The sequence below is a fragment of the Nicotiana attenuata genome, unplaced genomic scaffold (assembly GCF_001879085.1).
Source record: "Nicotiana attenuata strain UT unplaced genomic scaffold, NIATTr2, whole genome shotgun sequence".
NCBI classification, from domain to species: Eukaryota; Viridiplantae; Streptophyta; class Magnoliopsida; order Solanales; family Solanaceae; genus Nicotiana; species Nicotiana attenuata.
In genome coordinates, this window is record NW_017670723.1 from 446,553 (window position 1) to 466,404 (window position 19,852).

General features: G+C 37.5%; 1 protein-coding gene across 1 annotated transcript; it reads left to right on the forward strand.

Moving 5' to 3' along the window:
- The first annotated feature begins 13,181 nt into the window (after positions 1–13,181).
- Positions 13,182–13,910, forward strand: LOC109242680. Its single transcript, XM_019409521.1, has one exon. It carries the CDS (start codon positions 13,182–13,184, stop codon positions 13,908–13,910), a length of 729 nt encoding a protein of 242 aa, XP_019265066.1.
- The last annotated feature ends 5,942 nt before the right edge of the window (positions 13,911–19,852 follow it).

The following is a 19,852-nucleotide window of genomic DNA, read 5'->3' on the forward strand; positions in this document are numbered from 1 at the left end:
TTATTGCCCTAAACGCAAAAAATTGAGGAACGGTCATGGCAAAGCGATGACTATTTATCACGCCTCAAACTTGGGGAGGCGTGGCTGGCACTCGGTGCCGTACTAGCCCAAGAGAACCACTTTGTAACTCATGATCGTCCGACAAAAACTAGATCATACATAGGTGGAGTTGAATGAACTCATTCCTTCTGTAACTATCATGGGCCAACATGGCCACAACTCGTAATGCATAACTGTAAGTGGGCAAATGTTGTATCGGCGATCCATCGTACTTTAAACATGAATGCACACGGGCCGTCAAGGCCTCTGACATACTATACATAATGAACCTATGTCTATAAAGCCTCTAAGAGTATTTGACATCGAAACATGGTCGGCACAGGGCCCCTGCCTACCCACAAGTTTGTAGCAAAACTCTAACACGATGACTTATAGACTCGGCTGCACTCCGAATGAAGTGGAGTCTTACCGATCCTTCGATGAATGTTAACCTCGTCTACTATGAGGGATCATCAAACTGATTACCTACACCTGCAAGCATGAATGCAACGTCCACAATAAAAGGACGTCAGTACGGATAATGTACCAAGTATGTAAGGTAGAACTGAAACATAAAAATAAGTCAACATCAGTAGAGAGACATAAGAATCAAACTGAACCTCTGAAGTGCCACTAAAGGCCATGATATGCATACTAATTATTATATATTTGATGCCTCTCTTAGGACTATTACCCATATCGTAACATGACTGCCCAACTACTCAGTGGTAACTTCCCGTCCGGCCAAAGCATAGTGGTAAATGCATGACTGCCCGACCGGCCATAGCATGATGGTAAATGCATGACTGCCCGACCGGCCGTAGCATGGTGGTAAATGCATGACTGCTCGACCGACCGTAGCTCGATGGTAAATGAAGATGCATGACTGCCCAACCGGCCAAAGCTCGGTGGTAAATAAAGATACATGACTGCTAATCGACCGTAGCTCGGTGGTAAATGAAGATGCATATAACACTACATTATGAACAGTAACATATTTATTGTATGCCTTAATAGAGACTTAGAAACATACTTAGACATGTTTTGTATTACATTTCACATGAATGAATAACGTAGACATCCTTAACTACTAAGATTAGAACCATTTATGGAATAACATTACGTTTACGTATCGTTACTTGGATCATGCCAAAGAAGGAAGGATTAGCCTTAACATACCTTTGTCGTTTACTTAACCTCACGGCGTTGGTTCATCCCGTTAGTACTTCAATCTACAGCAAACGATAAGAGATCATTGTTAAGCTTATGGAAGCTAGAATTCTACACAAATGAGCGACTAGCTCATCTTTAAGTATTTGGACAGCACCTCCCCTTATACTTTTCCTTTCCTCAAATCAAACAACAAGACCAACATGTCAAAAATATCAACAACCATATTACATCAATATCCAACCTTATATCCATTGCAATACATCACCAAAACAGTCCACACAATCTCATACAACAACTAAGTGCTACTTTGCACTTTTCCATCCCTATAACTTAGCTATAACTTGAATAGACTTCAATAATGACAACCACAATATACTCAGGTTATACATACTAATTTTTAAGCCACAACACCACATAAAAACGAACTCAGAACATTCCACAAATTACAACAACTAAAAACTGATTTTTAAATTATTACTTCATCAATTCTTACTCCCAAAACATAGTTAAGGCACCAATAAGATTAAACACAACATGTCCAAGCCAATACTCTCATGTGACAGCCATAAGATAATATGAAACTACTCCAAACAATCCATAACACCACAACAACTTCAACTCAATTTCCAGCCCCTACTTCACAAGTCCTTCACCAAACATCCTAGCTAGAACTTAGACAAACTCAAATATATGAAGGAGGGAGGATTTTCTTACCTAGATCAGATCTTGTAGGGATGAAACAATGGTAGTATATTGCCTTTGATGACCATTAACTTGCTTCATATCAGATCCTTCAAGATTGGAGATTACCTTTTAACTTGAATTGAAAGAAGAAGAAGATTATCAACAACTTCTTGAGGGTCTGGAGTAGGTTAATTTGGGTGAGAATTTCATGGATCTCTTTATGTTTCTACTAACTGGATATTATGAGTACATGTGTCTTGATTCAGCCCCTAAAAGGGCCCGCTTGGCTAACCTGCACATGTCCAATGAGGTTGACTAATTTGGGCCTTCCCTTTTAGCAAGTAGGTGACTCACCTACTTGTCACATGCTTGGTTAATTAATAAGTGTCACATGCTTCCCTTATTCACTTAGACACATATCTTGCCCTCATGTAATAATCACGACATATGTTAAGTAGCTCAAGCTAGTAGGGCGGGTAAGCACGTAGCTCAAGCAAGTATCCCAATAAGCAAGCAGCCATAGTTTATATATCCATTATCTCATTTGGTTTTCCAAGTCTCATTCAACTTAACTTACTTAAGACTTCCATAAACCTTCCTTATCCTTGTAGAGGGATTTCATTCCTTTCGAGCTTACATCAACCGACTTACGACGTACTTTTACGTACAAAAATATGGGGTGTAACATGACTATTATTCCTTATGTCATTTGTTATGGGCCGGTAAAATTTTAGATGATTCAGGTCTGATCGCCCAGATGCACGCAGATGGCGTGGGCTATAACACTTGAAAATTTGGAAATCTGGCGGAATTCCAACTTTATGGCCCTAAAACGCCAAAAATTGAGGAACAGATATGGGAAAGCGATGACTACTGTTCCTTAGATTTTTTTATTATCGGCAAAAATTTAGGCGAATCATGTCAAGTCGTACGGATGCACCAAAATCTGGGAATCAGGCGAAATTCAAGTTTTGTGGCCATAAAGCACCAAAAAATGAGGAACGATCATGGTGAAGTGATGACTATTGTTCCTTAAGTCGCTTTTTGATGGGTCGGCAAATTTTTAGGTGATTCGGGTCCGATTGCCTGGATGCATGCTGATGGCATGGGCTATACCACACGAAAATCTAGGAATCAGGCAGAATTCCAGTTTTGTGGCCCTAAAACACTAAAAACAAGGAACGGTCATGGCGAAGCGCCTATTGTTCCATAGATCGTTTTTGATGGGCCGGAAAATTTTAGGCGATTCGGGTCCGGTAGCCCGAATGCATGCAGATGGTGTGGGCACACGAAAATCTGGGCATCGGGTGGTATTTTAGTTTTATGGCCCTAAAATGTCAAAAAATGAGGAACGGTCATGGCGAAGCAATGACTAATGTTCCTTAAGTCATTTTTATGGCCGAAAATCTTAGGTGATTCGAGTCTGGTCGCCCTCATGCATATGGCTGGGGCTACAGCACACAAAAATTTCCAACTCGGACGAAATTCCAATTTTCTGGCCCTAAAACACCAAAAAAAACGAGGAACGGTCATTGTGAAGCAATGACTATTGTCTCTTGGGTCGTTTTTGATGGGCCGGCAAAAGTTTCGGTGATTAGGGTTGTCTCCCAGATGCATGTAGATGGCGTGGGCTAGCACACGAAAATCTGGGAATCAGGCAGAATTCCAATTTTATGGCCCTAAAATACCAACAAATGAGGAACGGTCATGGAGAAGCTATTACCATTGTTTCTTGGGTCATTTTTGACGTACCGACAATATTTTAGGCGATTTGAGTCCGGTTAGATGGCGTGGCTATAGCACACGAAATTTTTTAAGAATCGGGCAGAATTCTAGTTTTATTGCCCTAAAACGCCAAAAAATGAGGAACATCATTGCGAAGCGATCACTATTGTTCCTTATGTCATTTTTTATGGGCCGCCAAATTTTAGATGACTCGGGTCCGATCGCCCGAATGCATGCTAATGGCGTGGGCTATAACACACGAAAATTTTGGAAATTTAGCGGAATTCTAGCTTTATGGCCTTAAAACGCCAAAAAATGAGGAACAGACATGGCAAAGTGATGACTATTGTTCCTTAGGTCATTTTTTATTACCGTCAAAATTTTAGTAGAATCGCGTCAGGTCATCCTGATGCATGCAGATAGTGTGGGCTACAGCACATCAAAATCTGGAAATCGGACAGAATACCAGTTTTATGGAAATAAAATGCCAAAAAATGAGGAACGAACATGGCGAAGTGATAGCTATTGTTCCTTAGATCGTTTTTTGATAGGCCGGAAAAATTTTAGGCGATTCGGGTCCGGTCGCCTGGATGCATGCTGATGGCGTGGGCTATACAACATAAATATTTGGGGATCGGCCATAATTCCAATTTTGTGGACCTAGAACGCTAAAAACGAGGAACGGTCATGGCAAAACGATGACTACTGTTCCTTAGGCCATTTTTTGGGTCGGCCAAAATTTTAGGCGATTCGGGTTTGGTCGTCTAGATGCATGCACGAAATTTTGAAATCTGGCGAAATTCCAGCTTTATCGCCCTAAAATGCCACAAAAAGAGGAATAGACATGGCAAAGCAATCACTACTGTTCCTTAGCTCATTTTTTATTACCGAAAAAATTATAGGTAAATCGGTTCAAGTCGTCCGGATGCATGCAGATGGTTGGGGCTATAGCAAACCAAAATTTGGGAATCAGGCGGAATTCTAGTTTTATGGTCATAAAACACCAAAAAATGAGGAACGATCATTGCAAAGTGATGGCCAATATTCCTTAGGTCATTTTTTTATGGGCCGGCAAAATTTTAGGGGATTCGGGTCCGGTTGCCTGGATGCATGGTGATGGCGTGGGCTATACCACATGAAATCTGGAAATCAGGCAGAACTTAGTTTTGTAGCCCTAAAACGCTAAAAAGAAAAGGAACGGTTATGGTGAAGCGATGACTATTGTTCCTTAGGTCGTTTTTGATGGGCCGACCAAAATTTTAGGTGATTCGGGTCTGGTTGCTCGGATGCATGCAGATGGCGTGGGCTATAACACATGAAAATCTGGGCATCGGGCGGTATTTCAGTTTTATGGCCCTAAAACGTCAAAAACGAGGAACGGTCATGGCGAAGCGATGACTATTGTTTCTTAAAATCATTTTTATGGGCCTCAAAATTTTAGGCGATTCAGGTCTGATAGCCTCGATACATGCAGATGGCGCGGGCTATAGCACACGAAAATCTAGGAATTAGGCGGAATTTCAGTTTTATGACCCTAATATGCCAAGAAACGAGGAACGATCATAGCGAAGCGATGATCATTGTTCCTTAGGTCAGTTTTATGGGCCACCCAAAATTTTAGGCGATTCGGGTCCAGTTGCCCGGATATAACACACGAAAATATGAATATCAAGCGGTATTTGGATTTTATGGCCCTAAAACGTCAAAAAACGAGGAACGACCTGGCGAATCGATGACTATTGTTCCTTAGATCATTTTTATGGGCCGTAAAATTTTAGGCGATTTGGGTCTGGTCACCCGAATGCATGTAGATGGCGGGCTAGAGCACACGAAAATTTAGAAATCGGGAAGAATTCCAGTATTATGGTCCTAAAACACCAAAAAAACGAGGAACAGCCATGGCGAAGCGATGACTATTGTTTCTTGGGTCGTTTTTTATGGGCCGGGAAAATTGTTGGTGATTCAGGTTCAGTCACCCCGATGCATGCAGATGGCGCGGGCTATAGCACAGGACAATCTGGGAATCAGGCGGAATTCCAGTTTTATGCCCCTAAAATGCCAAGAAACGAGGAACGATCATAGCGAAGCGATGACCATTATTCCTTAGGTCATTTTTGACGGACCGGCAAAATTTTAGGCGATTCAGATCCGGTCAGATGGTGCGGGCTATAGCACACGAAAATTTTGAAAATCGGGCAGAATTCCAGTTTTATAGCCCTAAAACGCCATAAAACGAGGAACGGTCATGGCGAATGGATGACTATTGTTCCTTATGTCATTTTTTATGGGACAGCAAAATTTTAAACGATTCGGGTCCGATCGCTCGGACACATGCAAATGGCGTGGGCTATAGGAATCTGGCGGAATTCCAGCTTTATGGCCCTAAAACGCCAAAAAAATGAGGAACATACATGGCAAAGCGATGACTATTGTTCCTTAGGTTAGTTTTTATTACCGGCAAAATTTTAGGTGAATCGGGTCAATTCATCCACATGTATGTAGATGGCGTGGGCTATAGCACATCAAAATTTGAGAATGGGGCGGAATTCCGATTTTATGACCATAAAACGCCAAAAAATGAGGAACGATCATGCGATGTGATGGATGTTATTCCTTAGGTCCTTTTTTGATGGGCCGTCAAAATTTCAAGCGATTCGGGTCCGGTCGCCTAGATACATGCAGATGGCGTGGGCGATACCACATGAAAATCTGGGAATCAGGCAAAGTTCCAGTTGTGGCCCTAAAACGCTAAAAAGGTAAGGAACGGTCATGGCAAACCGATGAAGATTGTTCCTTAGGTCGTTTTTGATGGGTCGGCCAAAATTTTAGGCGATTCGGTTCCGGTCGTCCCGATGCATAAAGATGGCGTGGGCTATAGCACATGGAAATTTGGGAATCGGGCGGTATTTCAGTTTTATCGCCCTAAAATGTCAAAAATGAGGAACGGTTATGGCGAAGCAATGACTATAGTTCCTTATGTATATTTTATGGGCCGCAAAATTTTAGGCGATTCAGGTCCGGTCGCCCGGATGCATGCAGATGGCATGGGCTACAGCAGATGAAAATTTGAAAAATCTAGCGTAATTCCAGTTTTATGGCCCTAAAACACTAAAAAAAATGAGGAATGGTCATGGCGAAGCGATGACTATTGTTTCTTGGGTCGTTTTTGATGGGCCGCCAAAATCTTAAATAATTCGGGTCTGATCGCCCCGATGCTTGCAGATGGCACGGGCTATAGCACCCAAAAATTTGGGAATCGGACTGTATTTCAGTTGTATGGCCCTAAAACGTCAAAAAACGAGGAACGGTCATGGCGAAGCGATGACTATTGTTCCTTAGGTTATTTTTATGGGCCACAAAATTTTAGGCGATTTTGGTTCGGTCACCCGGATGCTTGCCGATAGCTGTGGGATACAGCACATAAAAAAAATCGGCCGGAATTCTAGTTTTATGGACCTAAAACACCAAAAAAAATGAGGAACAGTCATGGCGAAGTGATGACTATTGTTTCTTGGGTTATTTTTATGGGCCTTAAAATTTTATGCGATTCTGGTCTGGTCGCCCCCATCCATGCAGATGGCGCGGGCTACAACACACAAAAATCTGAAAATCGAGCGGAATTCAGTTTTATGGCCCTAAAACACCAACAAAAAAACGAGGAACGGTCATGGCAAGCGATGATTAATGTTTCTTGGGTCGTTTTTGATGGGCCGGTAAAATTTTAGATGATTCGGGTCCGGTCGCCCCGATGCATGCAGATGACGTGGGCTATAGCACATGAAAATCTGGGAATCAGGCGAAATTCCAATTTTTTAGCCCTAAAATGCCAAAAAACGAGGAACGGTCATGGCGAAGCGATGACTATTATTCCTTTGGTCGTTTTTTATTGGCCGAAAAATTTTCAAGCAACTCGGGTTCGGTCGCCCGGATGCATGCAGATGGAATGGGCTATAGCATACAAAATTTGGGAGTCGACGGAACTCCAATTTTATGGCCCTAAAACGCCAAACACGAGGAACGGTCATGGCGAAGCGATAACTTTTGCTCCTGAGGTCTTTTTTGATGGGCCGGCAAAATTTAAGGCGATTCGGGTCCGTTCGTCCGGATGCATGTAGATGGCGTGGGCTATAGTCTATGCCATCTGCATGAATTCGGCTGACCGGCTAAATATCAGCTACTGATGCTTGCATCATGGCACCCTCTTGGGATGCGGCCCTTTCTTGGACGCTGCGTAAACACGAAATACTTCGTGCTTTAGGCCGCCCTTTTGTCTTTTATATACTTACGTCCGCTGATTATTTTTAATTGAAGTAATTGGATAAGCGATTATTTAGGTTAATTCTTTTTCTTTCCGTATCATGTTAGTAGCATGATAAATTTTGTTCTATGTAGTACTGTGTAAACGTCAGTCAAAAAAGGGCCGCGGAACCAAAATGTGGTTCTTTTGGACTCAAAATACACAAATAGGTGATAAAAAAAAAGTTACATTTTTATATATAGTGCCACAATACCTGGCTCTATACATTAGCGATAACTGTACTGTTAATGTATAGCGCCATTTATTGTGACGCTATACTGTAAAGCTGACAGGGCCAGGTATAGCGCCACAATAACTGGCGCTATATCCCTTTTAAAATTTGAACAGGGCCTGACATTTCCTCCTATCACCCTTTGCCTCACCAAATAATTGTGTATTCTACTGCTTATCCATTCATTTCTCGACACCTCACCTACCTAATCTCCTCCCCACCTTAGTACTGTCTTGTTCTTTAATTTTGTTGACGAGCACTATTACTTGGCGTTCAATTCCATACCTTTTTATTCACATTCAATATTTACTATATAAGCAGAACATGCAATTTTTTGATAGATTCCAGTGACCTTTAGCACTCTTTTTGTTTTTTGCGATGTTACTAATTGTACTATTTGTAAATATGTTGGTTATCTTTGTGCTGTTAATGCCAAGTGACGAAACCGAGGTCCCATTATTTTCTAAAAATTATTGTAACGAAAGATGCAGTACAACTTTCCTTGTAAGATTTAAATTATACTTATAAATATTTTTTCCTTATTTAAATCGTGTAGCTACTGTCCTCAAATTCGATCTTTTCATGTTTACATGTTTTAAACACGTTTGGATTTGTAACCAATTTTCTAAATTTTTGTCTTTGTTTTATTTTGTAGGATTGAACACGTATGAATAATTAATATATTTTCAAAATCTTTTTTTTTTGTTGATTATCTTTTTTGGATCATGTGAGTTGTGTTAATCCAAATTTTTTATATGTGAACAAAGAATTTAATCTGACTTATAAATTAGCTATTTTTTAATATAAATCATTTAATCATTCATGTTAGATAATAGTTATTATCATTTAATTATATTTCTAATATTAAAACTTCAAAATTAACTAAAATTTTGCTATTAATCTTAAATTATTTGAGTTATTCGGAGGAAGTTTTAATATTCAGGAATTCAAATCGAATAAAATTTTAACTGGTCGAATTTGTTGTTTACTTTGTTTTATTGGTATACAAAAATTATACATAGAGAAATGAACGACTATTTAGGTTAATTTTTCTTTTAATAATTTAGTTTATTGAAATATTATAAATATATACAGTATAATAGTAATTAAAAATCTTTGGAAATGAAAATTTTGGCAGCACAGTAATAAATTGATGTTTACGTTAGTAGTGAGGTAATAGAGTAGTTGGGAGCAGTGTCAGGGAAATCAGTTTGTGGAGAAGAAATCCTAATTACGTGTTGTACAGTGCGCAGTGTACGGCCAAAAAGTGGGAGCGGACTTGATTTGGAGTCGTACACAAAAGGGTTGTGGCGCTATACCTGACAGGAGCTTTACAGTATAGCACCACAATAAATGGCGATATACATTAACGGCTCCGTTACTGTTAATATATAGCGTCAGGTTAAGTGGCATTATATATAAAAATGTCACTGTTTTTTTTTTCCACATATTTGTGTCATTTGAATCCAAAAGGACCACATTTTGGTTCCGGACTCGTCAAAAAAGACATACCTGAGTGAATTCTACATGGATTCAGAAAAAGGAGGTACTTTTTACATATACATTGAAGGGCTGCTTCTGCTTCTGCATAAATGTCAGTTACTTCCTTCAAGGCAGCACTTATTTTACAGAAGTTAATGCCATCTGGTGAGAAATCTTCCAATACAGATTCACCCTTTCAACAATCACTGTTTTTTTACTACTTTCTAGTGTGTGGAATTATCACATTTCTACTTGACATTAATTGCGCGTATAGTTTGAAAGTCCAAGTATGTCATCAAAAAATTAGAATATCAATTATTGTTACTCTGTCGCGGAAAAAGTACTGAATTCCCTTAAATAGCAACATTACAGATTAGTTGAATCAAGGTGAAGTGTTACCTTAGTGCTGAAGATGACAATTCGCAGCAGCCCACCTGGATTAAAATGCTCACCAACAGTTGATAGTGAAAGATCACAAATACTTGGAATGGAAAAAACAGGGTGTCAAAACCTGTTGACAAGAATTAGCATTTGAAACAAGTTTAGTTCTGTACTAGTTGAAAAACTCAATTACTCATAATATTCATCTGTGCCGAGCTAAATAAATTTGTAACACTAATGCTTCTGACAGCAATTCTCCAGAAGCATATATATATATATATATTTGTCAGCGTTTTATTTAACCTTTTCGCAACACAATCCCCCGGATAAGTGGTCACAAAGAAATGCTAATAAAACTAGGGAAAGTAAGTGATTAAAGAATGTTAATTATACAAAGAAAAAAGTAGTAATGGCATAGATATTGACCTAACCAAGCTCGTATGGATCATCTCCAGTCCTTAGTGAATGGACTATGAAAGGATCAACTAAGCTGTCTGATTTTTCAGTCAGTGTCTGTTTGATAAATAAATGAACTCCCAACTCCTGATGCAAAATATGCTCTTTTACCCAAATATAATGTTCTGAATAGCAAGTCTGTTCTAATCTTTAATTAGGAGATGAAAGAATAACAGAGCATTATATCTATTCTATAGGAGTTCAAGGTCGATTTGGATTTGGCAAAAAAGTTAACTCATCTGAAACATTTGTCTATAAACATTATGCATTTACAGTATATCTGTTCTTCTATGACTTAAGCTACAGCTACCTTTTCTTCCTATAAGGAACTCAGGCTAGACTAGCCCAGGAAGCAAAAACAACAAAGCAGGCAGGCCAAGAAAGAGCCAACAGAAATCCCAGTGTGTTTGGCATAAAGGGAATGAATGTTGGTAATCTTGACATCCAGCCAATTAGGAGTTGTAGAGGTATTTCATCTTCATTCATCATCATCAACAGTAGCATCGCCTCTGCCTTCTCCATCACTTCCCTGCCTCGGCAATGGCTCATCCTCGTCTGATTCTGACAATGCCTGCCTTCGCCGACTTGCATTTGCTGATGGTGCAGCCTTCAGCAATCAGAAAGAGAATCAGTAACCAAAACATACTATGCAGAAGTTACATTATAGTCCAGCATATCAGACTAAGAGAAACTTGTCAAGTAGTTTTTATTTCATATACTCCCTCCGTCCCAATTAATGTGAAGGTGTTTAACTGGGCACGGAGTTTCAGAAATAAAGGAAGACTTTTGAAAGTTGTGGTCTAACACAAATCATAGAAACTTGTGTGGCTAGAAATCAGACGAGGACAGCAATCAGAAAGAGAATCAGTGACCAAAACATACTATGCAGGAGTTACATTATAGTCCAACATATCAGATAAAAAGAAACTTGTCAAGTATTTTTTATTTCATATACTCTCTCCGTCCCAATTAATGTGAAGGTGTTTGACTGAAACGAAGTTTAAGAAATAACGGAAGACTTTTGAAACTTGTGATCTAAAATAAATTATAAAAATTTGTGTGGCTAGAAATCATCTCACTAAGGGTAAAAAGGAAAGAGTATCACATAAATTGGGACAAAAGGAGTAGCATTCTACCACATCTGAATGACAGTTTAAAGGTCTGCAGAAGGTCCGCCGAGAAAAATTCTTGGATCTCCTAACATATTGAACTTGGAGAGCTGAACGTGATATAAACAGAGGAGCATTGTTCATAAGGCAAGATGAAAAAAGGTTTTCTCATTTTGCTCCTTGAGAATTACTTTGGTGTCTAAAGTTATTCTTGAATCTTTAATTAGTATTTACCCTATCATTGTCAAATTAATTGCATTAGTGATAGCCTTGCCTACTTGTTTATATTGTTATCTATCTGTTTACGTCTTTATTTTGAATCTTTATTTAATATATCCCCTAGTAGTTCTGCTCTAGTTTTGCACATTTTCTTTTTGACCTTTAGTTATAGATTATAGTCCCCTTTAGCTCTTTTATTGTATTTCCTCACCTGTTTTTCTAACCTTTAGTTGTAGATTATAGTTCCCTTTAGTTCCTTTATTTTATTTCTTCACCTGTTTTTCTGACCTTTAGTTGTAGATTATAGTTTCCGTTAGTTACTTTATTTTAGCTCTTCACCTGTTTTGCGACCTTTAGTGGTAGATTATATTTCGGTTATTCATTTTATTTTTGTTGCTTGTTTTCGAGATAGTGCTTGCGTAGTGAGTCCTAGATTATAGTAGCTTTGGTGAACGATGGTAGGGTAAGGTCTTGTCCTCGGGAGTGTCATCGTCGGGGAGGGGGTGCGGGGGTAAGAGGGCTAAGGGAGCTACTAGGCTGAGAGTGGGGTCTTGGAACATAGGAACTTTGACTGGAAAATCTGTAGAGTTAGCGAAGATCTCGAGAAAAGGAAGATTAATATAGCTTGTGTACAGGAGACTAGGTGGGTAGGAGATAAGGAGCGAGATGTGGACAGGTTCAAACCATGGTATTCTGGGAGGGTGGGGGGCAGGAACGGGGTAGGTATCTTGGTTGATAAGGACCTCCGTGAACTAGTGGTGGAGGTTAGAAGGGTGAATGACAGGCTGATGACTATTAAGGTAGTTGTTGGAGGTTTTACTTTGAACAAAATCAGTGCGTACGCACCCAAGCAGGCTTGGATGAGGAAGTCAAGAGACGTTTCTAGGAGGACTTGGATGAGATGGTGCGTGGTATCCCGCATACCGAGAAGCTTTTCATAGGAGGGGATTTCAACAGCCACATTGGAGCGATGTCTGGTGGTATGATGATGTGCATGGTGGCTTTGGTTTTGGAGATAGAAATGGAGGAGGAACGTCTCTGCTGGACTTTGCTAGAGCATTTGATTTGGTGATAGCAAACTCGAGTTTCCCGAAGAAGAGGGAGCACTTCGTCACCTTCCGGAGTTCGGTGGCCGAGACTCAGATTGATTATTTACTCCGCAGGAAGTCCGATAGAGGTCTTTGCAGGGATTGCAAGATCATCCCGAGTGAGAACCTCTAGGCTCCTAGTCATGGACTTTGAGATCACGAGGAAGAGGGCGATGTGTAGCCAACATAGGATCAAGTGGGGAGCCTTGACAGAACCTAAAGCGCAGGAGTTGGGGATCAAGCTGCTGACTATGGGGGCTTGAAGTAGTAGTGGGGACGCAAGCGCTATGTGGACCATGACTGCGCAGTGCATTAGGGAAGCCGCGAGAGAGGTATTAGGGGTCTCAAAGGGTTACTTTGGTGGTCACAAGGGAGACTGGTGGTGGAATGGAGTGGTGCAAGGAAAAGTGAAAACCAAGAAAGCAGCGTATCTGAAGCTAGTGGAAAGTGTAGACGAGGAGGAGAAAAGGGTGAATAGGGAGCAATATAAGTTGGCTAACAAAGAGGCAAAGCTAGCAGCTACGGCAGCCAAGACTGCAGCTTTTAGTCGTTTGTACGAGGAACTCGAGGGTCGAAGTAGAGATAAGAGGTTGTTCGGGTTAGCCAAGGTGCGAGAAAGGAAGACTCGTGACTTGGACCAAGTGAAGTGCATCAAGGACGAAGAAGGTCAAGTTTTGTTGGATGAGGGGCTTATCCGTCGGAGATTGCAGACATACTTCCATAGTCTCTTGAACGAGGAGGGGGACAGGAGCATTGTACGGGGTGATTTGGAACTCTCTGGGAGTCGTTTTGACTTTGGACATTGTAGGCGGATTAGAGTTGATGAAGTGGAGGGGGCTATGCGTGAGATGAACAGGGGCAAAACGACCAGGCCGGATGAAATCCCGGTGGAGTTTTGGAAAAGTGCGGGCAAGGCAGGCTTGAAGTGGCTCACTAGGTTATTTAATGTCATTTTTAGAACGAAGAAGATGCCCGAAGAGTGGAGATGGAGCATGATGGTTCCTGTATACAAGAACAAGGGTTGATATCCAATATTGAAATAACTATCACGATATCAAGTTGCTTAGCCATACTATGAAAATCTGGGAGAGAGTAGTAGAGCTAAGGGTGAGGAGGAGTGTGTCTATTTCCGAGAACCAGTTCGGGTTCATGCCGGGGCGTTCGACTACAGAAGTCATCCACCTTGTTAGCAGATTGATGGAGCAGTATAGGCAGAGGAAGGACTTGCATATGATGTTCATCGACTTAGAAAAGGCGTACGATAAAGTTTCGAGGGAGGTTTTCTGGAGATGTTTGGAGGCTAGAGGTGCACTTGTTGCCTACGTTAGGTTGATTAAGGACATATATGATGGAGTAAAGACCTGAGTGAGGACGGTGTGTGCACTCGGACCATTTTCTAGTTACGATGGGGTTGCATCAGGGGTCGGGACTCAGCCCTTTTTTGTTTGCTCTCGCGATGGACGTACTGACGCGTCACATCCAAAGGGAGGTGCCGTGGTGCATGCAATTTGCAGATGATATTAGATTTAACACTTATTGAGTATCGTATTTTATACTCACACTATACTTCAGCTATTTTGTGTAGGTTTTGAGACTGAGTTTAGTGGCATTCATCTAGATGAGTAGGAGTGCATTTAGGAGACTTCGTGATAAGCATTTACTTGATTCGATCCGCAGCACACAGAGTTTTCCTCCCCTCTTTTTATATATGCCTTTGTATCTTTTTTATTTCCGGACAAACTTTATATTCAGTTGAGATCTTGTACCCTTATTAGATTCTTGTGACTAGTTGTGATACCCGAGTTTTGGAAGAGTTGTTGAAACAGTTGTAGTTATGTAGACCCTATATGAGATTTATGCACATTTGATATTTGAGTTATTTCGTATTTCGCTTTTGCTTATATGCTATGAATCAATTAATTGATTAATAATTGAATTCTGTTGTTGATGTGAGAGTTTGCTTGCCTAGCAAATGTGTTAGGCGCCATAACGGCCTATGGTGGGATTTTGGACCGTGACATCTAGTGTGCATAGAAATTTTTGGAGCAATGGAACAAGATTCTCTCTCTTATTCTCTCAAAGAGGTTGCTTTCCGAAGCCTCTCTTATGTGCTAAAGTCTTTCAAAAATTAATAACAATGAGCCTGAAATAATATAATTCTCTAGTGGTTGCTCTATTTGTAAGCAAGGAATGACGCTTTGTTTAAAGTCAAAATTAATTCTAAATAGGAATTAAAACTAATTAAAAATAAAAACCAAATATCTGAAAGAATAGAATTAGATCATTGGACCTTTTGATGTACAATAGACAACAACCCAACATCAAGAAGCGTATACAAGAATCGAATTTGACCGGTTCGAGTTCAGAATTCTATCATATACCATTTCATTTTTTAAATTTGAAATTTATTTATTATACTTATTTTGTGAGTTTTTAAATAAAGCGAAAATCTAAATTAAAGTTACCAGTTAGATGAACTCATAACGTATTCGCTAGGTGTCACTTCATTCGCAGGATTTGATCAAAGGGGGTATAGGTATAATAGCAAGAGAAGCTGGCACCATCTTTTCAGTTTGATGGACTTAAATTTAGGATCCGACATGTAAATCGAGCAAATTTTGTATGTGCTGGTCCACATGCAGGACCCATGAAGTGAAGCTATTCCAAGGTTTATAATGTGATGCAATAAAGTTCTGTCTTTTATACTGGTTTTGTGATTTACTCTATAAATTATGTTGTCAAAATAAAATTACTGGTTTGGCGTTAAGGTTTTGTTGTTTTGTTTGGATAAGACTTAAACGCGCTTGGGGAAATTCAACTTATTTTGCCTTCGGGCCAATTCTTGCGCTTCTTGCTTTTTACTAGGAAATTAGAGGGACAATTCCTTAGAAAGTGAAATTCTTCCTTACTAATGAGGAACACAATTTGAGATATCCATTAGTTTATCCAACAAATACTAGAAGTTATTATCTATTAATTGAAGTAGAAATCCGTTGTTGGAGGTAAAAGATTTTCAGTGGTTGGGAAACGAAGTACGGTTACGCATATGCATTGGCAGAAAAGAAGGTTAGGCAGAAAAACCTATATAAAGAGACAAATCGTGTTAAAGACATAGTCAATTATATAAAAGTGTGCACCCTCTAATATAATAACTTAAATATTTAGATGAGACGGGCATACACTTCAATATGATATCAAGAAGGCAGATGTGTCATTGCAACCTATTCTTAAAAGAACACTCACGTGCGATTGGTTTATGAAGAAAAATCAGGTTAGTATGTGAGTGAACATTTTGAGGACATAATTTAAGTAATAAAAGTGAGGCTTTGTTAAAGAAATTTTGAACTTTTATACTGAACATTGTTATTATTAGTAACAAATTAATTAGAAAAAAAAAAAGTTGCTTTGAAAATGACATGAAGAGAAGAGTAAGAAATTCAACTCTCAATCACCTCAATCTGGTTACATGTGTTGTTAAATTTCGTCGAAGGTTCAAAGTTTTTGTAGTTACTAAGAAAACATTGAAGTGAACCTCTACATCAGCTCTCCTGAGAGAATCTTTTACCTATTTGAAGATCCCATGATGAGACACAAAAGACAAACCAACTCATAATTACTACACACGAAATAAGTATATATATATATATATATATATATATATATATATATATATATATATATATATATATATATATATATATATATATATATATATATATATATATGTCAATTACACATATTATTGGAATTAAGAGGGTGTTTGGCTAAGCTTATAAGCTGGTCAAACTGGCTTATAAGTACTTTTTGGCTTATCTACGCGTCTGGCAAAATTAAAAGTGCTTATAAGTTAAGTGCTTATAAGCCAAAAATAAGCCAAAAGTCATAAATTGGTCTCCCCCAACTTATCAAATTTCAGCTTATAAGCAGTTTAAGTTTGACCAAAATATTTACTATTCTATCCCTAAAATACTTCTTTTTAAAACAAAACTCTTCGTATACCCAGTTCTTTAGCTGCATATTATTAATTTCAGCACTTTTATCCAAACACGTAACTGTTTATTTTTAAATCAGCTTCAGCACTTAAAAGTGTTTTTCAGCACCTAATGCTTATCAGCTACTCTAAATCAGCTAAGTCAAACGGGCTCTAAGTCTTTATATATGTCAGGGATTTCACTTGTACATACAATATTAGTCTTTTATAACTTACTAGTCTTTGAGTACGCGCGTCGCGCGTGTATAAAAACTAACATTAATATTATTTTGTAATTAGTGTTTGATTTACATAAGAAAAGTAAACAAAAAAGAATATAAAATTATGAAAATAATGATTTGGCAATCCTATTCAACAAATGCAATAAAGGAAGAAGCTTTGCCCTATAAAAGTCCTCAAAATTTTAATTTTTATTAGTTATATCTATAATTTATCCAACATAGAAAGCACTTAGGAAGAGTGAAAGAAGTCGATCAACATTCATGTTAGAATTTTATGCTTTTATAATAGTATAGATAATAAGCATTGTAGATAAATTATACTCGTTTATCAAAAAATTTAATACAGATAATGATTCTTAAATCATATTCTATTAAAATTATAGTCTAAATATTAGATAAAATCTTAAATCTCTATATAACATTTTAACATAAATTTGGTGAAAGAATAATTTAATTTTTTAAAGGTATATATTGGATATGTCGATCAACTTCATTTATGTGTGAATTAATAACTTCATGTAAATTACTCCATAAATTTCTAGGTTGTTAGGAATCATAAGCATTTTCCGTTTTTGTTAGGTTAATGCGTAGACTTCAATAGTTTTTTTATTACAAATATTTTATTTTCAAAGTTAACATATAATAAGTAACCAAACAAGTATCTCCCAAAAATAGTTCTGTGTTTCCAAAACCAATTCTCGTTGTTCCAATAATTAAAAACTTTGGCTTTGTTTTTGCTCTTAATTTTTATAAATATATGTTTGTTTGTGTGACGAAGAAACATACTCAAATTATAAAGTAAGTTATATTCTATATCTAACCTACGTGAGAGGGTTTATTTTGTTGGAGTTAAGATTTATTCTATATGAAAGACATATATTTATAATGACCGGCTAATAGTTATATTATCCAATTAGAATAAGAGATGTATTTATGTAAGTTAAATTTTACTTGACTTTAAATTCCTAAATATTAGGAGTTTTTACTTAGTTCAAATAAGGAAAGATTTAATAGCCAAAAATTTAATTAATTTTAGATTCCTAAATATTAGAGAAATAACTAAATGACTATTTTATCCAATGTGAAACCTATTTTTAAAGGGTAAAAAAGACGAACGATATTTCGATAGGGCCTTCGTGCTTTTAATATAGTATAGATTATAATAGGTAAACTGCAATATTTGATGGACACGTTATTTATCTTCGGTCATCGTCGAAACCTTTTGGGTATTTTTATAATAATAATGATATTTTTTATAATACTTAGTCTGAACCCATAAGATATATTATTTGGTTAGTATTTTTAGAAAAGTTAATTTTGGTAAAGAATCCAACATAACTTATACAGCGTTTGGTTAAGTTTTTTCCTTTTTACCCGTACAAAATAATACACGTATAAAATAATGAGGAAATTATTATATTATTTTATGGGAATAGAACGTAGAATAAGAATACATATATTAAATAATACATGGATCAAAAATTCAAATGATAAAAGTACCCTCTATCAATTTAGAATTAAAATATATTTTCCTTCTCAGAGAAATGAAAGGACTCTCGGTATTAGATATATGTATCACTCACTCTAGTTAACAAATATTTTTTAAACAATAGTGAAAAATATATATTTCAAATTATAAAATATGAATTGATTTTTAATACAACAAAATCAAAAATAATTAACCCTTGCATAAATAATTTGTGCATTATAATCCCTGTATAATTAATTTTTGCATAACTAACACTTATATTTTAAATCGTGCATAACTAATAACATATAACCCTACGTCCAAGATTGTCCACACACAAGGGTACTCATTCACCCACCTACCAACCTCCACATGAGAATAAACATAATCAAAATTCTCTTTACAAAGTTAAGAAATGAAAAGAGTACTACAAGAAAAAATAATATTCATAACAGAAAAATCAGTCACAACGTACATAAATTTGATATTGCCAAATTTTTGTGACAAAAGAATATACTCCCTTCGTTCATTTTTATAAGTTGCCCCCTTTGGACTTTTAATGCTCCTTAACAAACAATAAATTAAATCTATGTTCTACAATTTAACCATAATAATAATAGCATTTTCAAAAGTCTTAAGAAATGATTCGGGAATGAGTAGTTAATGATAAAAGTTAAATAGGAAAAAAAGATTGTTTTTTTCTTGATTTAGTATAATGGACAAGTAAAAGTAAAAATATATTTTTAATATAATGGACAAGTAAAAATGACATTCATAAACTTCATCATAAGACGTCGCTAAATTTTGGGACGTGCTTATTGGTAATAAATATACCAACATAAATCTGTAATTGTCTTGGCGTGAAAGGCCATGAAATAGAGATTGATGTGGAATTGCTCATTCAAATCCTTAATTATATATAGTGATTAGTGGACCCTCACCACATAATAAAAACTTGATCAAAAATAGCCTCCATGCAGGAGACAGCTTGACTCGTGGACCTCTTATACCCTTAACAGTATATTCATCAATAGAAATAGCAATCAGTTTCACATCTTTTTTTACCCCAAGGAAGTAGCAAACAACTTTATTTTTTACCCAGCCTTCTTATTTTACTGCCACTTTCCAGGAAAAAATATCAAAGTACCAGACAAAAGAAAATAATGCATACACTAGAAATGGTAATACACCTGCATGAGCTTGCCTGCCATGTCCAGCTCGAGTAACCAAAAAGAAAGTGTCCCTTTCTCTTGGAAATACGTTGAGTTAATTCTCTTGGAAAAGAAT

Bases quoted from the DNA above. Each gene is read 5' to 3' on its own strand.
- LOC109242680 (XM_019409521.1), top strand. From the start codon at position 13,182: ATGACTGCGCAGTGCATTAGGGAAGCCGCGAGAGAGGTATTAGGGGTC.